The sequence below is a fragment of the Ambystoma mexicanum genome, chromosome 8, assembly GCF_040938575.1.
Source record: "Ambystoma mexicanum isolate Mex_15411 chromosome 8, UKY_AmexF1_1, whole genome shotgun sequence".
NCBI classification, from domain to species: domain Eukaryota; kingdom Metazoa; phylum Chordata; class Amphibia; order Caudata; family Ambystomatidae; genus Ambystoma; species Ambystoma mexicanum.
The window spans coordinates 2,999,407-3,025,002 of NC_090929.1; the positions used below are offsets into that span (position 1 = coordinate 2,999,407).

Consider the following 25,596-nt stretch of genomic DNA (forward strand, 5'->3'; position numbering starts at 1 on the left):
ATGGGTAGGGCCATGAGCCATGACGACCATCATCATCACGTATGCGTCAGGAAGTAGCCATTTCCCTTCGACTATGTCCACCCAGCACCCATCATCATCGAGTTTCCCCAAGCCCTCAGCCCACCCCTTGGATTCCTCTAACGTGGCATCGGCTTGGATATCCCTTACGGAATCAACACCCTCATCCATTGCATAGGCATTTACAGTCTCCCTTGAAACATACATTTCTGCAGAGAAATTGGTGGCAGTCTGCTTAGCTATCTGATCAGCGAAAGCATTCCCTTTTCCTATATCATTTATAATCTTTCGATGTGCTGCACATTTCACGACAGCTAACTGAGTAGGGAGCGCAAGCGCTGAGAGCAATTGTACTATTAGGGAGCCATTCTGAATCTTTGTACCATGTGAAGTTAAGAACCCTCTTTCTGACCAAAGTCTCCCAAAGTTGTGAACCACCCCAAATGCATACTGACTATCAGTATATATGTTTACTGTAAGCCGTTCAGAAAGTTCACAAGCTCGGGTCAATGCTCTAATCTCTGCGGCCTGCGCAGAGTTATGTGTGATTCTCTTGGTTTCCACGACCCTGCTCAATGTAATGATTGCATAAGCAGCTGTGGATGTACCATCCGGAAGTTTAAAGCAGGAGCCATCGCAAAACAGCTCCCCTTGTGGATTATTCAAAGGAATGTCCTTTAGATCAATTCTACCCTTTGTCTCTTGTTCGGTAGTGTACAGACAGTCATGTTACTCTTCGTCACTGCAAGCAGTATTTTGCGGAAAAGGTAAGAGTTTAGGTGGATTAAGAACACAACACCTCCTAATTTGTATGTGGGGAGCAAACAAGATCAATTAATATCTCGTCAACCATGCGGAAGTGAGGTGTTGTGTTTGAGTTCTGTTCAATAGAACATCTACAGAGTGAGGCACCATCAGGGTTAGAGGATGGCCTAGAACCATTCCCTCACTCTGTTTTATAGACGCAGCAGCAGCGACAGCTCGCAAACCTCTTGGCAAAGCACATGCTACAGGATCAAGGGCGGAAGAAAAGTAACCACATGGCCTATTCTTCCATCCATGTTCCTGCGTTAATGCAGCCAAAGCACATCTATCACATTCATGCACAAACAACACAAAGGCCTTTTCATAGTTTGGTGTGCCCAAAACCGGTGCCAAGCACAATGCAGTCTTGAGCAGATCAAATGCTTGCTGGTGCTCCATGTTCCACGGCAATGGTGAAGAAATGCCCTTCTTCGTCAAAGCCAACATCGGCTTAATCACTAGTGAGAAGTTTTGGGATCCATAACCTACAGTAAGAAGCCATTCCTATCAAGGCTCTAAGTTCTTTCTGCGTATTTGGGACAGACATGCCAGAAATGTGTTTTATACGTTCAGGTGTCAATCGTCTTCCCTCCTTTGACAGGAGATAGCCCAAATAGGCGACCTCCTGACAACAATATTGAAACTTTTTAAGAGAAGCTTTGTGTCCATGTTTAGCCAGATGTATAAGTAATAACACAGTGCCCTCCTTACAAGCGCTCTCAGAATCGGCAGCCAAAAGCAAGTCATCAACATACTGATGCAATGTACAAGTAAAGGGCAATTCAAGGGTATCAAGCTGTTCTTTCAAAGCCCTACTATAAATGTTAGGACTTTCCGTGTAACCTTGCGGTGCACGGGTAAAGGTGAATGAGCGTCCCCCTAAGGTGAACGCGAACAAGTATCTACTGTCCTTGTGTACAGGAATACTAAAGAAAGCATTCTTCAGATCCACAACACTAAAGTAAGGAGCTGTAGCTGGAATCATAGTTAATATCGTCGTCACATCAGGCACTATTGGAAATTGCGGAGCGACAACCTTATTGATGGCACGTAGACCAATAATGAAACGAAATGGAATTGCATTATCGCCTTTCTTGTACACGGGCAAAATTGGACTATTGCACAAACTACCCGCAATTTCCTCAATCACCCCTCGATGCACAAAATTGGAAACAATGCATTTCAAAGCTTGCTCACCCTCAACTGAAATCTCATATTGTCGAATACCTGGCAGCTTTATTCCATGTTTCAAGACTATTTTAACAGACTCGATCTGTAAAACACCGACATCATTGTCGTCAATTGCCCATAAACTCTCTGGTACATCACTGAATTCTGGAGGTAAAGGTCTGGTTAAGAATTGAGAGGCAGAAAGTTGCTGTGGTGAAATCGTCAAATGCACTCCGTCAGAAGAACAATGAATTACTGTATTTAATTCCTTCAACAGATTCAACCCCATCAAATTCTCTCCACAATTCAAAGTCAAAAGGAATGGACAGTGGTCCGTAAAGGGACCCAAAGATATAGGTACCGGCAAAGAAACTGGACAAACAACAGGTGTGCCAGAAAACCCTACAGAAACATTGGTTTGCCCTGACAGTGGAATGTTTGGAACCCAAGAATGATCAATGGAACACTTCTGTGCCCCTGTATCTACCAAGAATAGATGTTTCCTATTTCCCACTATCATCTCAACGTCGGGACCTTTCTGATTAACGAGAATAGGCGTCGGTTCCAAACCCTGCTTCGGGCAATCGTAACAAAACATAATGTCATCAAAAGGAAGTTCTTCAGAGAGGTAAGCAGCAGAAGGATGGTCGAATATGTTTCTAGTATCCACACTTGGTACCTGATTATCCTGCGAAAAAGGTTGCTGTGGATCCTGTGCAAACTGGCTTCTACCAGGGCCCCCTACACCCAGGCGACCTCTGGATCGTCTACCCATGTTTCCGAATGCATTATTTCACCTTTGTCGAAGGATCGGGCATTGTGCACGCCAATGACCCTCTTGCCTACAATAGGCACACTGGTTAATGTTTACAGGACCCATGGGCATACTTCCTTGCGGAACATACTGACCTCTAATATGCCAACTACCCCCTCTAGGGCCCCTAACAATTTGCTGCAATAATACTTTTGACTTCAAGTCACCTTTCCTTTTTTCGACTCTTTCTTTTTCATTATTGACACGATTCTCATAGTACTGAGCCAAGTGAAGTACTTCTGATTGAGACCTCGAATGCCAAGCACTCTCAGAAGACACAATTTGCGACTGGATGTCAGGCAACAATCCACGCACAAATTTGTCTACAAATAATCTTTTCCCAGACTCTGTGCCTAAGTCTTGTCCACTGAAATCTGAGAATACCTGTTCAAACCGATTAAAGAACTCGGTAGCACCCTCAGACTTCCCTTGGACACAGGCCGTAAGCTTGTCCCAAATAATTCTCTTTTCGGGAATTATGGTTTTCAATTTAGCAATAATTCTGTCAGGTAAAGTTAGTATCACCTGAGGCGGTCTCTCGCCAGCTGGCCTTTCTCCATCGAGTCTAATTATGTTAGCCCTTGTATCTCCTAAACCTGCTACATCATCTATAGTCCTAACTTGCTTCCACAAATCTACGGGCAGCAGTACTGGAAATAACAGATCAATATCACCTAAGGTGAATACTGAGGACTGCAAGACAGACTCCATTTCCTTATAGAATCCTGTCAGATTTTTCCTAATGTTAGGAATAGTTTGTCTAATGGTGTTCACTTCCTGTCTTGAGAACGGGACATGAACAAACTGAGACACATAATGTGGAGGAATTTCTCGAGCAGGTGTACCTGCTACAGCATTAGCCGCAATCTCAAGTTTCGGGAAATATGTCGGAGGAACTTCTCTCATAGGCAACTGAGAAGTAGGCAACTCCGAATGCTTACTAAGCAACAGAGCCAAATCGAGCGCTAAAGCAGTCGAAGAAGTGTCAAGTGAAAAAGCTCTCTTATAAATACTCAATAATTCTGTGGGACAACAAATCTTTCTTTTCACACACTCATCATGCAGGTACTGTACCATTACCTGTATCACCGTTCTCTGCATTTCTAGCGTATACTGACTATACGTGTCATATACTTCAACTGGAGTTATCAATATGTCTGAAATCCATCTAATCGCATCTTTCGTACAAATTCATGTTTCTTCGGGTATCGATTTACGACAAGGAAGGAACCATTTCTGTACATACATACTATCCTCATCATCATCCTCATTCTGTAACCTTTCCACTCCTTCCTATACTCAAATATCCTCTCAACATGCTTGTGTACTTTCTCTACAGTGTCTCTAGAAAGTGCTAAGGTGTTCAGATCCCTCAACCCTTGTGGGAGATCTGTATTGTTTAGTCTGCCCCACATTACACATAAGTGTATCCCTAATCCCTCAATAAAAACATTTTTTTTCAGGAAAATTGTCCATATTAGAAAGTGTGGCAAAAACATTAGCTCGATCATCTCTCTCCATACAATGCTTGGCCCATGCAATCAAGTTCCGTTTTGTCTCTGGAGGTACAGTATTACGAGTAACAACCCTCGATCCCGCTCCCTGATCGACTACAAGCGGTGCAGGACCACTTGGAAGAGGGAGAGCAGGTAAATTCAATGGAGGTACTGCCACTGGTGCAATAGGAAGAGGTGGAGGAACAGGTGGAGGAACAACGACTGGAGGAAGAGGAACAACAGGAAGAGCAGGGACAACAGGCACAACAGCAGGAAGAGCAGGAATAACAGCAGGAAGAGGCAAAGCAGCAGGAAGAGGAACATACAGAGGTGGCGCAGAGGCACCAGGCCTTCGTTCATTTAACAATGTGTCGATAAATTCGTCAGAAACATGAAAGTCTTTAGAAGGATAGAATTTCTGGATGCCAAGTGAGAAAGCCCTATCCATATTCCTAGCCGATTCAGACTGTTTATCTTGGTCATATAACAACGCCTTTTCGGCATTCGTCTTATGACTGCACGCATGTTTTTCTCTACTCTTAAGCTGTGACAAAGCTTCTTTCTTCCAATTCTGCAAAACATCGAATGCTGCAGGTCTAGCCTTTTTCTTTAACAAAATTGACTCTAAATACTCAATACGAGGGATTTCAAAACTACCATTGATTGGCCACTGAAGTTCGGAAGCATGTCTGGTTTGTTTGTGCCAAATATCATTAAACACTATACTACCAATGCGATGCTTACAGTACATAGCACAAGCCGGCGACCCCTCCTGTGGTGCCGGGCGGCTAAATTCGAAAGATTGCCTATCACTGTAGGATAACGCCCTGAAGCAGGTAGACAATTTCCCAGGCATATCAAAATATTGGTGTTACCTGGTCAATAATTGTATTTGCAGATACAATGCGCCAAAACAAATTATCAGGATACTTAAAAATTGTGTCACAACTCACCTGATCAATCCTAAGGAGGTCCGATTGGATTGCAAAGATTCTTTTCTAACTAATCTTACCTTGTGTTTGGTGATTTCGACAAATGTGCCCGCCTCGATAAGTGGACCCTCGTCAAGATGCCGTCTCAGACCACAAGCTAATTGTCCAGGGATCTTGTCGTGCAGCACTGCTGAGGTGTCACGTCTCTTTCGGAAAGGGGCCCCTTTATTTTGTCACACCGTCCGATCCCGGTCCAATAGCGTGTGTCAACCTTCGACAATCTGGCATCAATCTTGAGGGTCCCTATTTGGGAGCCAACTGTGAAAACAAAAAGAAGATATTGAGGCTGAGTACCCCAAAAGGAAATACACCAAACACGGGTTTCAAAGGAACATACAAAAGATCTTTATTTTATAGTGAACAGTTTCAAAGGACAAAGCAACAGATAGCTATCAGCCCTCAGTACAACACAGCGAACTCCAGCGTGGTTCGGTGTGCTCAGTGAGTGGGACTGTACATTAGAATAGTCGCACTCTTTATACCTTCGAAATCACGATGTTCAACCCATTTCCCAGTTAGTATTGGTTAATACATTATGGATCTAGGGTTCATGCCGAGTTCGTGCATCTGTACATTTAGGGTTTACCTTTAATGTTGTCACACTCCGCCGCGACTGGCGTGCATGGAGCCGATGGCGTTGGAGCGGCCATTAGCTGTTCCGCCACGTCCCCATGCAACGCTCAGTGGCGGTCTAGTCTTTCGGCCGGCCGCCAGTGGAGATCGCTTTTTAGCCGCTCCTACCCGGAAGTCTGCGCGTTGCAACCTACTCGCGTCAGGCTTTCGGGTTGGAGCGCTCGTAAGTTTTTCTCCCTTTGTGTGCTGCACTGCGCCTTTTCTCGGTGCCGGCTCTCTTCCCAACTGCTAGCGCCCTTCCTCTTGTCTTTCTTTGGTCCTCTCTCCTGGGACTCGCAGGCTCTCGCCAGGTTTAGCAGGGAGCTTAGTACATATTTCCCTTCCCTTTTCCTCCAGCTTTCCCCCTCTGTCTTGCTACAGTGTTTTCGTGGTCTGTCTCTGAGACTCCCCCCGGTTTCCTCTATAGGCAGGCTCTCCAGTCCACTTTTTTCTGTATGCTACTTTCCTGCCGGCTTCTCATACAAAGACTTACCTTCTGCTATTTCGTGTTGAAGACCATCACAGTCCATCACCCAGGGGTTTTTTATGCCTACGGCTTTTTCCCCTCTGGTCTGAACCGGAGGAGGGGCCCCCCCAGACTTTCTATTTGGAAGTCAGGGTGGCTTCCCTTTGGGGCAGATCCCTTTCACAAAAAAAAGGAAAGAAGAAAGAAGAGCTGTGGAAGAAGCGGTTCGGAGGAACCTTACACTCAGAACTCACAGGTGAGGAGGAAGGGGATTGGAGTGACTCGGAAGGGGTGAAGGGAACACCTGAATCTGACAGTTTGCAACGCCAAAAGATTCCAATGGCTACCCCTGAGCAATTACAAGAGTTGGTAGCCGCAGTTCAGGCTATGAATATAGAACTACAGAACGTCAAGTCTGAGAATGCCACCCTGAAGCAATTGTTCACTAACCGAGAAGCACTGGAGTTTGATTTGCCTCCCATAGCCTTGTCCTCCGGCAAGTTTGATGGAGCCCCTAAACGCTTGAAGGAATTTTTGGAAGCATGTTCTGTCCATTTTGCCTTTCGTCCACAGACCTATTCCACAGACCACATAAAGGTGGGATTTATGGTGTCTAATATGACAAGTAATGCCCTGGCGTGGGCTACACCTCTCGTCACATCCAACGACCCAGTTCTTCGGAATTATGATGCCTTCCTGTCTGTGCTGAAACAGACATTTGAACAGCCCGACATAACACTTGTAGCGGCTGAAGAGCTACTCGAAGTGCAGCAGGGATCCAGTGATCTGCTTTCCTACATTTCCTCTTTCAAACGGTTGGCTACAGAAGCAGGGTGGCCGGAACAGGTCCAGTATACCCTCTTTCGTCGAGGTCTCAGGGAGGAACTCAAGGACGAGCTGGCTCGCATAGCTCAACCCACAACCTTATCAGATCTCATGTCGATGGTTCTGCAGATAGAACATAGACTTTCTGAACGAAAGGCTGAAAGGAGGAAGCAAAAGACCCCAGTCACCCATCCCGCTGGAGCCTCCTCTCTACCTGCCATACCATCCTTGTGCCATAAGGAAGAACCAATGCAGATTGGAACAGCTCGGCCTCCTTTGACACCAGAGGAAAGAAGACGACGGAGAGAATCTGGTCTATACATGTACTGCGGATCTAATGTCCATCTACTTAGAAACTGCCCAGCTGTACCATCTAGGCGGGCGGGAAACGATCGACCTCGGACCTAAAGGGGACTAGCATCCGAGGTCTAAACCTTAGTCCCTATGTTTCTGTTACCGTTTCGCCCCAAGTCCCAGCAATGGATGCGCGTCTCATGGTAGTAGCTATCCAGTTGAAGACAAGACACGTAGAACTTACCACCATGGCTCTGCTTGATTGTGGGGCCGCGGGGGTGTTCATGGACACAGTATGGGCCAACCAGCAAGGTCTCATCCTCTTGCAACGTGAAGATGCTCAGAAGGTGGAAGGGGTGGATGGTACCCCACTCTCCTCTGGACCTATTACTCAGTCTACTGAGTTTCTAACTGCGACCATCCTTCAACATTCCGAACTGATACAATTCGATCTCATCAGAGCGACTCATTTTCCGATTATTCTCGGAATTCCATGGTTTAGGAAACATAATCCAACTATAGACTGGACCCGCAACACTATGGCTTTCGAATCGGATCTTTGTAGACAGAAATGTCTCATTCAGCTGCAGGTTGATACAGTGCAGATCATTACTCCTGAAGATAAGAACATTTGTGCTGTGTGTCGGATCCCTCCAGAATTGTCGGAATACCAAGAAGTGTTCAAGGAAACTCCGGTCCTGGACCTGCCTCCTCACCGGCCGGAAGACTGCGCCATAGAGCTGGCCCCAGAAGCTCTGGTACCCTTTGGGCGCATGTTTTCGTTATCCTTGACAGAGAAGAAGGCCCTTCGTACCTATCTGGACACTCATTTGACTAATGGGCTCATTCAACCTTCACGGTCTCCTGCTGGAGCCTCGTTATTTTTTATACCCAAACGGGATTCTTTGGAACTAAGACCGTGTATAGACTATCGTGGCCTTAATAAGGTCACCATCCGGGATCGCTACCCTATGCCGCTTATTTCAGACATCCTTGAGGCCGTACAAGACGCCTCTGTCTTCTCCAAATTGGATTTACGGAGTGCCTACCATCTCCTCCGTATCAGAGAAGGGGATGAATGGAAGACGGCGTTTAGAACTCCTTTTGGTCTGTTTGAGTATAGGGTTATGCCCTTTGGACTTGTTAATGCACCAGCCGTTTTCCAGCGCTTCATGGACCGTCTATTCTCGGATTTACTCTTTCTGAATACCATAGTTTACCTCGATGACATCCTAGTGTTCTCATCCTCTCCACAAGAACACACCCAGCACTTGAGAACAGTACTTAACCGTCTTCAATCTCAACACTTGAAGGTCAAATCAGAGAAATGTCTCTTTAATGTCTCATCCGTGCCATATTTGGGGTATATCCTTTCTTCCGAAGGCATCACAATGGATCCCAGGAAGGTGTCGGCCATCCTGGATTGGCCAGCTCCTACTTCCCTTAAGGAGGTTCAGCGCTTCCTGGGGTTGGCAAACTTTTATAGGAAGTTCATAGGTCAGTTCTCCCAAATAGTTCTACCCATCACCGCCCTTCTCAAGAAGGAGTCACGACCTTTTCTCTGGACAAAACAAGCTGACCAAGCCTTTTTAACGCTTAAAGAGAGGTTCTGTTCTGCTCCAATCTTGAGTCAGCCAGATCAAACCAAGCCTTTCATTGTAGAAGCAGACGCATCGACGAGAGCCTTAGGAGCGGTTCTTCTACAGACCAGAGATGGGAAGGAACATCCAGTGGCTTACCTCTCAAAGACCCTCACTATCAGTCAGAAGAATTATTCGGTGATTGAGAAGGAATTACTGGCATTGAAGGCTGCCTGCGAGGAATGGAGACACTTACTACAAGGAAGTTTGCATCCATTCACCCTACGTACGGATCATAAAAACCTACGGATCCTCAGGAATATGGAATGTGTGAACTCTCGACAAGCACGCTGGGCTCATTTTTTTAGTCAATACGATTTCATCATTACCTACATTCCTGGAACCTTGAACAGTTTGGCAGATGCTTTATCTAGGCGCGATGTCCCCGAAGTACTACCAGAACCCACACCTGAGTATATGTTTCCTAGGAACCGTCTTGTGGGCCTGGTCTCCGCCTTTCTCCAAGAGGTCAGAACGGTCACTACGTCCGAATCAGAGACTCAGATACCTCGGAACCAAGAACACCAGGGCCGATGGTCTGATGGTTTATTGCTGGTGGGTCAGAAGTTGTTCATCCCCACCAAGACCCTACAATCGAAGATCCTAAGTTGGGGCCACGACCATGTGACAGCAGGTCATAGAGGGATAAGGGGTACCTTAGATCTTATTTCCCGTTCTTTTTTCTGGCCCACTCTTACCCAAGATGTCAAGAGACATTGTAGAACTTGTTTGACCTGTGCCAAGAATAAGAATCCAACTCACAAACCTTATGGCCTCCTCGAACAACCGGAGACCCCTGTTCGACCGTGGTCCCATATTTCTACAGATTTTATTGTAGATCTACCTCCGTCTCAGGGCTGTACCTGTCTGATGGTTACTATAGATTCTTTTACCAAAATGGCTCATTTCTCCCCTCTAACCGGAGTGCCATCTGCTTCAGTCATGGCGGAAGTTTTTCTTAGGGACATTTTCAAGTTACATGGGTTACCTGAGAAGATTATCAGCGATCGAGGAAGTCAATATACCTCCCGATTTTGGGCGGCGCTGTGTCAGCGTTTGGGAATCGAACGTGCCCTTTCCTCGGGATTTCATCCGCAGACTAATGGACAGACTGAGAGGCTTAATGCCTCACTTGAACAATATCTTAGGTGTTATGTTAATAGCGTACAAGATAATTGGGTAACCCTCCTACCTACTGCGGAATTTGCATATAATAATTCCATGCACTCAGCTACAGGTCTTAGTCCTTTTTTCTGCACCTATGGAATACACCCACGGGGATTGCTTCCCTGTTTCAAATCCTTCTCCAATATACCTACGCTTGAATCCCATTTAGCTGAGATAACCACCGCTCACAAGTTTGCTCAGCAAAGTCTACGCCAATCCCGCAGTAGGTATAAGGAGCAGTCGGATCGATCTCGCCTTCCTTGTCCCGAGTGGAAGGTAGGTGACAGGGTATGGCTGTCCACCAAATATTTACCTCGATGGGTTCACCCGACCAAACTTACTCCCCGATTTCTGGGCCCCTTTCAGATTGTCAAACAGATAAATCCGGTGGCCTTTAGACTACAACTCCCCAGAAGTATGCACCGGATTCATCCTGTATTTCACTCCTCCTTACTCCGACCGGTTGATCCCGATACTCCTTATAAACGGAAACTAACTATACCTGTAGCCCAACAGCCTTTCCCCGAGGAATACGAAGTTTCGAGTATTCTGGATTCCAGGTATCGACGAGGGCGGCTGGAGTATTTGGTGGCCTGGAAGGGGTTTCCCCATTCTGAGGACTCTTGGGAGCCTGAGTCTTATGTACATGCACCCAGGCTGACTCGGCGGTTTCATCGACTCCATCCGGGTAAACCGGGGGGTGTGGGCCGTGGATGGGGGCATACTGTCACACTCCGCCGCGACTGGCGTGCATGGAGCCGATGGCGTTGGAGCGGCCATTAGCTGTTCCGCCACGTCCCCATGCAACGCTCAGTGGCGGTCTAGTCTTTCGGCCGGCCGCCGGTGGAGATCGCTTTTTAGCCACTCCTACCCGGAAGTCTGCGCGTTGCAACCTACTCGCGTCAGGCTTTCGGGTTGGAGCGCTCATAAGTTTTTCTCCCTTTGTGTGCTGCACTGCGCCTTTTCTCGGTGCCAGCTCTCTTCCCAACTGCTAGCGCCCTTCCTCTTGTCTTTCTTTGGTCCTCTCTCCTGGGACTCGCAGGCTCTTGCCAGGTTTAGCAGGGAGCTTAGTACATATTTCCCTTCCCTTTTCCTCCAGCTTTCCCCCTCTGTCTTGCTACAGTGTTTTCGCGGTCTGTCTCTGAGACTCCCCCCGGGTTCCTCTATAGGCAGGCTCTCCAGTCCACTTTTTTCTGTATGCTACTTTCCTGCCGGCTTCTCATACAAAGACTTACCTTCTGCTATTTCGTGTTGAAGACCATCACAGTCCATCACCCAGGGTTTTTTTATTCCTACGGCTTTTTCCCCTCTGGTCTGAACCGGAGGAGGGGCCCCCCCAGACTTTCTATTTGGAAGTCAGGGTGGCTTCCCTTTGGGGCAGATCCCTTTCACAAAAAAAAGGAAAGAAGAAAGAAGAGCTGTGGAAGAAGCGGTTCGGAGGAACCTTACACTCAGAACTCACAGGTGAGGAGGAAGGGGATTGGAGTGACTCGGAAGGGGTGAAGGGAACACCTGAATCTGACAAATGTATTCACTAACAAGCCTTAATGGCAACGGTATATCTTAGAATTTCATGTTAAACCTTCTGTTCAACATATGCTTGTGGATTAGCTTCATTGGTGCAAGTAATCCTCTACACACAGGTCAGCGAAGGACAAGGTCTCAGTTCATGACCCCAACATGTAGCCTACAGGCAAGTTATACATTAGTTTATACACAGAGGTCAAGACGGCCATGTTGCATTCGGAATGACATTGTCCACCATCTTAGAACACAGGGTGACTTTAGAGGGAGACCCTAAAATGGCGGATAGATCTAAAATGGCGGCTTACACTGATCTAAGGTCAAGACCTTGCAACGCGGATTTCCTCGCAAGTGGCTTATAAACAGCTTGGTGCAGGCCAATACACATATATTCATACAGTATATGAGGCACGATACAATTTTCCGTTCAACAGCCCCTTTTGGAGATCTGGATCCTGCAGACAATCCTGAGCTGCAGTCTTTACTGGCAGAAGGTGGACCCTGTAGGGCAAACTTCAGCAGAGGTCAAAGAGAGTGTCCTACGCTTGAAGGTCTTCGCCAACAGGCAGCTTCCCAGCTGGATGGGCAAGAGCCAGGGAAGCATAGGTTGTACTGGGAAGATAGCCTCTTCTACAGTGAACCGACTGAGTCTATCCGAGGGGACTACAGAAGACTTGTAGTTCCTCTTGAAAGCAGGCTCCAGTTCCTACAGTTAGCCCATGAGATACCTTTGCCTGGTCACATGAGCTTCAAGAAGACCAAGGAAAGGCTCTCTTTATATTTCTACTGGCCTAAATTGGGGTCTGATGTAGATAAGTTCTGTAGGAGCTGTCACACTTGCCAAACCTCTGGCAAGAGTGGAGCCAAGGATGTGGCACCCTTGGTGCCTCTCCCAGTGGTGGGAGTCCCTTTTGAGAGGGTAGGAATCAACATTGTTGGTCCCTTAGACCCTCCAACATCTTCAGGAGTCAGGTTTACCATGGTTGTAGTAGACCATACTACTAGGTACCCTGAAGCAATACCTATGAGAACTGTTACAGCTCAGGCTGTGGCTAAGGCCCTACTTGGGATTAAAACCAGAGTAGGTTTTCCTAAGAAAGTTATCTCTGACAGGGGATCCAATTTTATGTCCATGCAGAACATATGGAAATACTGTGGAGTAACTTACAAGTTCTCAACTGCCTACCATCCTCAGACAAATGGCTTGGTAGAGAGGTTCAACCGTACTATGAAGAGCATGATAGGCGCTTTAGAGGAATCCCTTAGAAGAAAGTAGGACTTTCTACTGCCATGCCTTCTATTTTCTTATAGAGAAGTCCCATGGGAGGCAGTAGGATTTAGTCCCTTTGAACTTCTTTGTGGCCATCCAGTTAGAGGCCCCTTGGGCATAATTAAGGAGGGGTTGGAGAGTGCTCCTTCTCCCAAGCCAGTGAGAATCACTGACTATGTGATAGGTCTCCAAAGGAGAATGTCACACATGATGGCAGAAGCATCAGATAACTTGAAAGCAGGTCAGGCTCTGGTGAAGCATTTGCATGACCAGAAGGCCAACATGGTTGAGTTTTCTCAAGACCAGCTAGTTATAGTTATGGTACCTACAAGGCAGAGGGCCTTACAGGACAAATGGATAGGACCCTTCAAGGTTGTGGGTAAACTTGGAGAGGTCAACTATCTGGTGGACCTAGGCAATCCTAAGGAGGCTCCCAGAGTCTTTCACACCAACCGTCTAAAAGATTATGTCTCAAGACCAGAAGTAGGCGCTTTGCTTCTAGATTCATCCCAGGAGGAGGGGGAGAGTGAACCTCTACCTGACCTACTCAGAGGCCAGCCTTTAGATGAGAAAATAGAAGGAGTTAATCTCTCTTCTAATTTGACACCTGAACAACAGGAGGAGTGCAAGTTTCTGTTAAATCAGTTTGCCTCCCTGTTTTCACTATCACCAGGCTTGACCCCTTGGGGCCAGCATGATATTCAAACTGGTGACTGTTTACATGTTAAAAGCAGAGGGACTGTTTAAGTGTTAAAAGCAGAGGTTACAGGATGTCAGACCATGTAAGATCCCACATAAAGGAGAATGTCAACAAGATGCTTGATCTCGGGGTAATAGAGCCCTCTACCAGTCCATGGTGTAGTCCAGTTGTTCTAGTACCAAAGGCAGGATCCAAGGAGTTGAGATTCTGTGTGGAATATAGAGCTCTTAATGCAGTCACCAGGACTGATGCCCACCATTTACCAAGAACAGATGAACTGGTGGACAAACTTGGTTCAGCCAAGTACCTCAGTACATTTGATCTCACTTCAGGCTATTGGCAAATAGCACTGACAGACCATTCCAAGGAGAAAACTGCATTCTCAACCCCAGCAGGCCTCTACCACTTTAAGGTAATGCCTTTTGGATTAAAGAATGCGCCTGCTACATTCCAAAGGATGGTTAACCAGGTTCTGAATGGGATGGGGGACTTCTGCATGGCATACTTGGATGACATTGCAGTGTTCAGCCCTACTTGGAAAGAACATGTTGGCCACTTATGATATGTTTTGCAGGCTCTTGAGCAGGCCCATCTGACCATAAAGGCTAGTAAATGTCAAATTGGTCAGAGTAAAGTGGTCTACCTTGGACATGAGGTAGGAGGAGGTGAAACCAGGCCATTGCCTAGTAAAGTACAAGCTGTACAAAACTGGGCCACCACTACTACTCAAACCCAAGTGAGAGCCTTCCTAGGCCTCACTGGGTACTATAGGAACTTCATTAAGAACTATGGGACCATAGCTTCTCCCTTGAATGCAATCTCCTCTCCCAAATTCCCTAAAAGTTCAGATGGAATGAGGAGTGCACTCAAGCATTTGAAGGCCTAAACAAAGCCCTTTGTCAAGCTCCAGTCCTAAGAGCTCCTGACTACAACCAAACCTTCATTGTGCAGACAGATGCTTCAAATACAGGTATAGGTGCAGTTCTGAGTCAGCTAAATGAGAAAAGTAGGGATCACCCCATTTGCTTCATCAGCAGGAAGGTGAAGGAACCAGAAACAAGGTGGGCAAGATTGAGCTTGAGTGCTTTGCTATTGTGTGGTCACTGAAGAAGTTTAGGCCATACTTGTATGGATCTACTTTTGTGATTCAGACTGACCCCCAACCCTTGAGATGGTTGATGCAAATGAAAGGGGAAAACCCTAAACTACTGAGATGGTCAATCAGCCTGCAAGGGTTTGATTTTATCATTGAAAACAGGTTAGGGTGTCACCACCAAAATGCTGATGGTCTCTCCATGATGTTTGACTGACTGGAGTAAGGAGATTCATCCAGGAGTGGATTAAATCCTCCTGTACCTTAATCTGGGGGGGAACGAGTGTTAGGGAGAATTCTCAATATGTGCTAATTCCCCTTACCTTTTTGAGACCCCCAGCAATTTTGCTGGATTTCTAGGATTTTATTTTTTTTTACCTGGGAAGAGTGTGAGCCTTTTTTCTTCCCACTCTTCCATGTATTTTTTGTGTGTTTTACTTTTGTGTTCTTTGGTTATGGAGCTTTGAAACAACTCCATAGGCATCCTCTTTTTCTGTGTGTCACACAGCACCTTCAGCGCAGTGACACAGAGATGTCTTTCAGACTTCCCAAGGTTTAAATACCTTCTCTGGGACTGACTACCGTCTTCCAGAGCATGTAAAGTTAAATTGATTTTACTAGTCTCTTTAAATTCACTGACCCAGCACACACTATCTTACTATAGAGTGCAGGAGGGGTTGCCTAGCTTCCTCTGAGTTAAAACACTCATGTAACAGTAAAATGTTACCTTTTCCTACTTTAAAAGGCTGGTGGCAGTGGTTTAGATCAACTACCGTCATTTTTCCTGACCGCTGACAACGGTAGCTAAAAAGCGGGTCAGCCATGTTTTTCAAAATGGCGCCCAAGACCTATCTGTAAAAACAGACTCCGGTCATCTTTTTTCGCCATTTCTTTTAGGAAAGGTCCTTGTTGTGTTTGTCTCTGCGTGACAAACAAGGTTTGGTCCCTTTGTTCATTGGCCTTTGGCGGGCTTCAGTGCTGAAGCCCTCCTCTGGCGCCTGAGTGTCTGGGGTGTACAGGATGTGAGGGAGGTGCCTGAAACTCCCTGTGCTTAGTCTCCTAGGAAACCTGAATGCATTCTGGTATGATTGGCTGGCTGACTGTCCGGCAAGGACAGCCACCCTGCTCTGTGAGTGACAGCCAGGCTGTAATGAATGGGGGAAAACTGTTTAAAAGCAGGTCTCTGGGACTTGGAAAGCAGAGTCGACCACTGGAACGAAAGAACCGAACACGAGCTGAATGAAGAGGACTGCTGAAACTCCTGAACGACCAGTGAAGCCCTGCTGCAGGTCCGAATCACCTGAAACTCCAATCGAAAGAGAAGCCCTTCAAGGTTAACTTCTTCCCTTGAGTTTGGTGGGAACAACCAACTCGTAAGCCACCTGGACACCGTGCCCATCTGGTCGAATTTTCATCAGAGTGCTGTTGAAAACCGGATAGCCAGAGGGAAGGAAACCAGCTCGTGGACTTTAAGGCACTCACACCTTAAACCGACGTCTTGCTAAGCTTTTGGCCCCATCCATGGGCACTGTAGGAACCTCCCAACGTCCTCCTTCTTGTCCCCACGACTGAAGATTAGAACAGCGAGATCTGCTCGAACTGCCAGGAACAACTGCCTCAGCTACAGCTCTTCTTCAATACAAAGGTACTGTGCAAACGCGGTCCGGAAATATTTTCGGCCATTGTGAGAGTTTGTGGAAACTTTCTCAACTTCGAAGGCTTGTCCTTCCCTAAACATTCATCAAACTTTTCGCCTAGCCAAACTCTTCTAAACTCTGTGGCAAAGACTTAACCGTTATCTACCAGAACTGTGCTATCCTATACAAAGACTCTGAACCATTGACTTTGGCTCAGGCCTATTGGGAAGAATTGCTGTTTGTAGCTAACTGAAAACCCTTTGCCCTGTCTATGAATGTATTTTGGCTGTCTGTTCTTATGACCTTGTCTTTTTACCCTTTTATTAATTATTCGAAGCGGCAATTTTTTCCCACTTCAGGGGAGCTAGACTTGTTCATTTACTTACCGGTTGGATTTTTGTGGTTTATTTATGTGTGATATTGAGCTGCTTATGCTAGTGTAATGTTTTCTAAGGGACTGAGTAAATAAATGTACATGCTTTTACCAAGAAACTTTGAGTAAGTGTTTACTTGAATCACTGTATTAGTTGTTCCTTTGTGTAACTTGTTCTACTGCTCACTTAAACTCTTGAGATAAGTCTGGATGCTCAGCCATCGCTACCACTTTACTGTGTAGTACGGGTTTGTCCCAAAGGTGAAATTGTGCTTACACTTGTAGTCTTAATTGCATGTAGTGTTCCCAAAGGGTACTGCATGTGCTTCTGCCTAACACTGGTGTATAGCAGTGGGATAAAGTATACTTGTTACATTTAGAGTGCTACTTTGACCTTTGTTCAAATAATCCTCAAAAGGCTAAGCAACACTTGTACAGCAATTGTTTTATCATGACTGATATGGAAAGGTACACACAGGAGACCCTAGTGACTTTAACTGTTGATCAATTGAGAGATATGTGTAAAGCTAGGAATCTCACTGCAAAAGGCAAAAAGGTTGAACTGATAGAAAAGTTGTTAGAATACCAAAGTCTGAGGAGTGGGTCTGAAACCACCACCCCTGCAGCACATGTGGAAAATGTTGATGAGGATGATAATATGTCAGAGCCCAGCTCTAATGTTGTGGATGAGTTAGATGAGGCAGAAGAGTCTCAGAATGTAGGCTCTGTCTTACCTCTACCTGCTCATAGGCCTCAACCTTTGACCACAGGGACCCCATCAGGTCCAAACCTATGTCCTGAATTTGTCTCATTTGAAAGGGTGAGACTTGAGTTAGAATTTAAGAGAATCCAAGCTGAAACTGAAAGCAAACATCAAGAACTTAGACTCAGAGAAATGAAATTGAATCATGCACTTGAAATGAAAAAGTTGTCTCTCGAAACTGGTTCTCTCCCAGAGTCTTCCAGTACTGCATGTGATTCTGCCTAACATCTCTCACCTGATCCCCCTGCACCAGCCTTGGGGACTGCCCTAAGCAGCCACCCTGACCCTAGGGACCTGGGTCTTCCCTTACCCGCTCCACTCACCAGCCTGCAGGCCTACCCCAAGCAGCTAGCAAGACCCTGGAGACCTGGGTCTTCCCTCATCTGCTCCGGCACCAGCCTTCAGGCCTACCCCAAGCAGCCGCCCTGACCCTGGGTACCTGGGTCTTCCCTCACCCGCCCCGCACCAGCCTTCAGGCCTACCCCAAGCAGCCAGCCTGACCATAGGGACCTGGGTCTTCAATCACCCACCCCCGCACCAGCCTTCAGGCCTACCCCAAGTAGCCACCCTGACCCTGGGGACCTCAATCTTCCCTCACCTGATCCCCCTGCACCAGTCTTCAGGGCTACCCCTAGCAGCCAGCTGACCCTGGGGACCTAGGTCTTCCCTCAACTGATCCCCCTGCACTAACCTTCAGGCCTATCCCAAGCAGCCACCCTGACCCTGGGGACCTGAATCTTACCTCACCTGATCCCCCTGCTCATCTGAGCAGCAGAGAAGCAGGATGCCAAGAACAAAGGACCAGGGGCACATCCAGGATGGACACACCAGGATTCCCTGCAGCAACTCATCTCAGCAACAGAGAAGTAGGAAGCAAAGTACAAAGGACCAGGGGCACAGCCAGAAAGGACACACCAGGATCCCCAGAAGCAACCCATCTAATCGGCAGTGAAGCAGGATGCAAAGGACCAGGGGCCTGGCCAGTATGGACACACCAGGGTGCACAGCAGCAACTCATCTGAGCAGCAGAGAAGCAGGATGCAAAGGACAAAGGGCATGGGGCCTGGCCAGTATGGACACACCAGGATCCCCAGCAGCAGTCTTCTGCAACGGATCTAAGGAACGCACAGGGTCTCCCACTGATAAATACATTCACTTAGTGATCACGTAAACCAGCCTACCAATCACACTGTGACGTTTGGGGTATTTTAAAACTATTTTCACTTGCCTTTGTGGGCTCAAATCAGCAAAATGAACATCCTGAGCCACACAGACAAAAAAAGGCCACAAATCAAAATGGCTGCCAGTGCGGCACTAAAGCAATGCATTAATACCCCAATGGCCACCATGTAAGTGCATTGGGCTACTAATGTGGTAAAAGTGGCCACAACCGTATGTAGCCAAAACGAAATTACCGCTGCCACCAGCCTACATGCAGCGCACATTCTGGGTGGTAGAATTGCCGGGGAGCACAATTAGGTGCTTTAAAAGCACCCCATCCCTGGTATCCATAGGGGTAACTGAGGAGGGACATCAGAAAAAGGGATACAGTGACACAGCGACTTGGGTAGTAACCCCACCGGTCTGCAAAAGGTTTAGGGACACAGAGTCACAAACACTCAGACTCTGACAGAACCCCAATTTCGCTATCTGTTTGTGATACGGCAGCGAAGAATCAAAGCACTTCACAGCTTCCCCGAGAGCTCGACTGTAGCGAATACAGGGTTTGAAATTGAGGGGAGCCTCCTTCTAGCCTAGGAGCGCCTGGTTACCTTGCAAACCACAGTTACTAGGAGCTACTTTTGGCTCCCCCAGCCAACTGATGCCTTACAAACATGCATATTTGACATTAACTTTGAGTATTTGGGGAGAATTAGGACACATTTAGTGCACAATTAAACATATTGAATCACCCATAATAGAAAACAGTTCCTGTGTGCATCTCATGCGGAAGTCAGATTTGTGGTGCGCTGGGCACCCGGTCCTGGTTCTCCAGCGCTAGCTCCTGCCTACTGGGTGATGCCTGACACACAGGAGCTGGTGTTAGCTCCTGCCTACTGGGTGATGCCTGACACCCAGGAGGTGGTGTCAGCTCCCGCCTACTGGGTGATGGCCGACGCCCAGGAGCTGGTGTCAGCCCCCGCCCACTGGGTGATGCCCGAAGCCCAGGAGCTGGTTTCAGCTCCTGCCCACTGGGTGATGCCCGACGCCCAGGAGCTGGTGTCAGCTCCCGCCTACTGGGTGATGCCCGTCGCCCAGGAGCTGGTGTCAGCTCCCGCCCATTGGGTGATGCCCGACGCCCAGGAGCTGGTGCTAGCTCCTGCCCACTGGGTGATCCCTGACGCCCAGGAGCTGGTGCCAGCTCCCACCCACTGGGTTATGCCCGACGCCCAGGAGCTGGTGTTAGCTCCTGCTGGGTGATGCCCAACGCCCAGGAGCTGGTGTCAGCTCCCGCCCACTGGGTGATGCCCGACACCCAGCAGCTGGTGTCAGCTCCCACCCACTGGGTGATGCCCGATGCCCAGGAGCTGGTGCCAGCTCCCGCCCACTGGGTTATGCCCGACGCCCAGGAGCTGGTGTTAGCTCCTGCTGGGTGATGCACGATGCCCAGGAGCTGGTGTCAGCTCCCGCCCACTGGGTAATGCCCGATGCCCAGGAGCTGGTGTCAGCTCCCACCCACTGGGTTATGCCCGACGCCCAGGAGCTGGTGTCAGCTCCCGCCCACTGGGTGATGCCCGACACCCAGCAGCTGGTGTCAGCTCCCACCCACTGGGTGATGCCCGATGCCCAGGAGCTGGTGCCAGCTCCCGCCCACTGGGTTATGCCCGACGCCCAGGAGCTGGTGTTAGCTCCTGCTGGGTGATGCACGACGCCCAGGAGCTGGTGTCAGCTCCCGCCCACTGGGTGATGCCTGATGCCCAGGAGCTGGTGTCAGCTCCCACCCACTGGGTGATGCCCGATGCCCAGGAGCTGGTGTCAGCTCCCGCCCACTGGGTGATGCCCGATGTCCAGGAGCTGGTGTCAGCTCCCACCCACTGGGTGATGCCCGACGCCCAGGAGCTGGTGTCAGCTCCCGCCCACTGGGTGATGCCCGACGCCCAGGAGCTGGTGTCAGCTCCCACCCACTGGACTTGTCTGTTCCACATGATAGACTGAACACCAGCTTCAAAGGCATTGAATAAATCCAGCATGACACAGAGCGATGGTGAACCCCAACCATCAAGAGCAAGACGCCCTCTCAAAGGACCGCCGACAACGTCTCAGTATCTTGACGAGTCTGAGCGCCTTCCCCCTGGAATCTTGTTCTGCAGAATGAAGCCGATCTGCTGCCCTGGACCACAGATTCATCCACGTCTCTCTGGACCATAGATTCTTCCACGTCTCTCTGGACCACAGATTCATCCACGTCTCTCTGGACAACAGATTCATCCCTGTCTCTCTGGTCCACAGACTCATCAACGTGTCTCCGGACCACATTCTCATCCACGTCTCTCTGGTCCACAGACTCATCAACGTGTCTCCGGACCACATTCTCATCCACGTCTCTCTGGACCACAGATTCATCCACATCTCTCTGGACCACAGATTCATCCACATCTCTCTGGACCACAGATTCATCCACGTCTCTCTGGACCACAGACTCATCCACGCCTATTTGTACCACAGATTCATCCACGTCTCTCTGGACCACAGATTCATCCACATCTCTCTGGAGCACAGACTCTTCCATGTTTGTTTGGACCACAGATTCATCCACGTCTCTCCGAACCACAGACTCATCCACGTCTCTCTGGACCACAGACTCATCCATGTCTCTCTGGACCACAGACTCACCCACGTATCTCTGCACCACAGATTCATCCATGTATCTCTGCACCACAGATTCATCCACGTCTCTCTGGACCACAGACTCATCCACGTCTGTCTGGACCACAGACTCACCCACGTATCTCTGGACCATAGATTCTTCCACGTCTCTCTGGACCACAGATTCATCCCTGTCTCTCTGGTCCACAGACTCATCAACGTGTCTCCGGACCACATTCTCATCCACGTCTCTCTGGACCACAGATTCATCCACGTCTCTCTGGACCACAGATTCATCCACATCTCTCTGGACCACAGATTCATCCACGTCTCTCTGGACCACAGATCATCCACGTCTATTTGGACCACAGATTCATCCACGTCTCTCTGGACCACAGATTCATCCACATCTCTCTGGACCACAGACTCTTCCATGTTTCTTTGGACCACAGATTCATCCACGTCTCTCCGAACCACAGACTCATCCACGTCTCTCTGGACCACAGACTCATCCACGTCTCTCTGGACCACAGACTCACCCACGTATCTCTGCACCACAGATTCATCCACGTATCTCTGCACCACAGATTCATCCAGGTCTCTCTGGACCACAGATTCATCCACGTCTCTCTGGACCATAGATTCTTCCACGTCTCTCTGGACCACAGATTCATCCCTGTCTCTCTGGTCCACAGACTCATCAACGTGTCTCCGGACCACATTCTCATCCACGTCTCTCTGGACCACAGATTCATCCACGTCTCTCTGGACCACAGATTCATCCACATCTCTCTGGACCACAGATTCATCCACGTCTCTCTGGACCACAGACTCATCCACGTCTATTTGGACCACAGATTCATCCACGTCTCTCTGGACCACAGATTCATCCACATCTCTCTGGACCACAGACTCTTCCATGTTTCTTTGGACCACAGATTCATCCACGTCTCTCCGAACCACAGACTCATCCACGTCTCTCTGGACCACAGACTCATCCACGTCTCTCTGGACCACAGACTCACCCACGTATCTCTGCACCACAGATTCATCCACGTATCTCTGCACCACAGATTCATCCACGTCTCTCTGGACCACAGACTCATCCAGGTCTCTCTGGACCACAGACTCACCCACGTATCTCTGCACCACAGATACATCCACGTCTCTCTGGACCACAGATTCATCCACGTCTCTCTGGACCACAGATTCATCCACGTCTCTCTGGACCACAGACTCACCCACATATCTCTGCACCACAGATTCATCCACGTCTCTCTGGACCACAGATTCATCCACGTTGGATCAGGGCTTGTCTCTGCAGCAGGAGTCCGCCTCCCTTATAAATTATGTAAACGTAACGATCAGGCTAGGAAAGTACTTGGGCAGGCGATTAGGCTCGGATTTCCCTGGAATGCTTTTCAACAGGCGTTGGGGCAAAATGTAGTGAACCAACCAAGACTCTTTGCCACCGAAGCGTGAAGTGTGGGAGGATGGAACTGGCCGAGGTGCAGTGGCCCCCCACCCCCGCCCAAACCCATTGCTGAAAGAGAGTCATATTGTCAATTTGCTCGTACACCCCATCATCTTAACAGGAAGCGCTGTCCTGTCAGTGATGTACCGATATGGTTTCTAATATCTGCCTAATATGTAAATATAATGATGCTCTGATAATAAGTTATTGTTTATTATTACCTCCAGAGACAAGAGGACCCCATTGCTGCGTTCCCAGCACTCATGGACTCAAACAGTGCCCCCAGAGCAGAGGTAAATACATCAATTCCCTGGATAATGTCCTGCGCTCGTCACTCCTCTCCTGGTCATCTCCAGCTGCCTGGTCCTACCTGAAGTACTTGTGTAGTCCCCTATTTATATCTGCTCCTACCTGAAGTACTTGTGTAGTCCCCTATCTATATCTGCTCCTACCTGAAGTACTTGTGTAGTACCCTATCTATATCTGCTCTTAGTCCCCTATCTATATCTGCTCTTACCTGAAGTACTTGTGTAGTATCCTATCTATATCTGCTCTTAGTCCCCTATCTATATCTGCTCCTACCTGAAGTACTTGTGTAGTACCCTATCTATATCTGCTCTTAGTCCCCTATCTATATCTGCTCTTACCTGAAGTACTTGTGTAGTACCCTATCTATATCTGCTCTTAGTCCCCTATCTATATCTGCTCCTACCTGAAGTACTTGTGTAGTCCCCTATCTATATCTGCTCCTACCTGAAGTACTTGTGTAGTCCCCTATCTATATCTGCTCCTACCTGAAGTACTTGTGTAGTACCCTATCTATATCTGCTCTTAGTCCCCTATCTATATCTGCTCTTACCTGAAGTACTTGTGTAGTATCCTATCTATATCTGCTCTTAGTCCCCTATCTATAACTGCTCCTACCTGAAGTACTTGTGTAGTACCCTATCTATATCTGCTCTTAGTCCCCTATCTATATCTGCTCTTACCTGAAGTACTTGTGTAGTACCCTATCTATATCTGCTCTTAGTCCCCTATCTATATCTGCTCCTACCTGAAGTACTTGTGTAGTACCCTATCTATATCTGCTCTTAGTCCCCTATCTATATCTGCTCTTACCTGAAGTACTCGTGTAGTACCCTATCTATATCTGCTCTTAGTCCCCTATCTATATCTGCTCCTACCTGAAGTACTTGTGTAGTACCCTATCTATATCTGCTCTTAGTCCCCTATCTATATCTGCTCTTACCTGAAGTACTTGTGTAGTACCCTATCTATATCTGCTCTTAGTCCCCTATCTATGTCTGCTCCTACCTGAAGTACTTGTGTAGTACCCTAGCTATATCTGCTCTTAGTCCCCTATCTATGTCTGCTCTTACCTGAAGTACTTGTGTAGTACCCTATCTATATCTGCTCTTAGTCCCCTATCTATATCTGCTCCTACCTGAAGTACTTGTGTAGTACCCTATCTATATCTGCTCTTAGTCCCCTATCTATATCTGCTCCTACCTGAAGTACTTGTGTAGTACCCTATCTATATCTGCTCTTAGTCCCCTATCTATATCTGCTCCTACCTGAAGTACTTGTGTAGTACCCTATCTATATCTTCTCTTAGTCCCCTATCTATATCTGCTCCTACCTGAAGTACTTGTGTAGTACCCTATCTATATCTGCTCTTAGTCCCCTATCTATATCTGCTCCTACCTGAAGTACTTGTGTAGTACCCTATCTATATCTGCTCTTAGTCCCCTATCTATATCTGCTCTTACCTGAAGTACTTGTGTAGTACCCTATCTATATCTGCTCTTAGTCCCCTATCTATATCTGCTCCTACCTGAAGTACTTGTGTAGTACCCTATCTATATCTGCTCTTAGTCCCCTATCTATATCTGTTCTTACCTGAAGTACGTGTGTAGTACCCTATCTATATCTGCTCTTAGTCCCCTATCTATATCTGCTCTTAGTCCCCTATCTATATCTGCTCCTACCTGAAGTACTTGTGTAGTACCCTATCTATATCTGCTCTTAGTCCCCTATCTATATCTGCTCTTACATGAAGTACTTGTGTAGTACCCTATCTATATCTGCTCTTAGTCCCCTATCTATATCTGCTCTTAGTCCCCTATCTATATCTGCTCCTACCTGAAGTACTTGTGTAGTACCCTATCTATATCTGCTCTTAGTCCCCTATCTATATCTGCTCCTATCTGAAGTACTTGTGTAGTACCCTATCTATATCTGCTCTTAGTCCCCTAGCTATATCTGCTCTTACCTGAAGTACTTGTGTAGTACCCTATCTATATCTGCTCTTAGTCCCCTATCTATATCTGCTCTTACCTGAAGTACTTGTGTAGTACCCTATCTATATCTGCTCTTAGTCCCCTATCTATATCTGCTCTTACCTGAAGTACTTGTGAAGTACCCTATCTATATCTGCTCTTACCTAAAGTACTTGTGGAGTCCCCTATCTATTTCTGCTCTTACCTGAAGTACTTGTGTAGTCCCCTATCTATATCTGCTCCTACCTGAAGTACTTGTGTAGTACCCTATTTATATCTGCTTTTAGTTCCCTATCTATATCTGCTCTTACCTGAAGTACTTGTGTAGTACCCTATCTATATCTGCTCTTACCTAAAGTACTTGTGGAGTCCCCTATC

General features: G+C 47.6%; 1 protein-coding gene across 2 annotated transcripts in view; it reads left to right on the top strand.

Moving 5' to 3' along the window:
- COL27A1 (collagen type XXVII alpha 1 chain) overlaps nt 1-25,596 on the top strand; it is a 1,990,256-nt gene that overhangs the window by 1,855,834 nt on the left and 108,826 nt on the right. For both annotated transcript variants that reach the window (XM_069609095.1, XM_069609096.1), the window contains exon 57: nt 23,167-23,232. In XM_069609095.1, the coding sequence (XP_069465196.1) occupies nt 23,167-23,232 (66 nt within the window). The remainder of the gene's footprint in view (nt 1-23,166; nt 23,233-25,596) is intronic.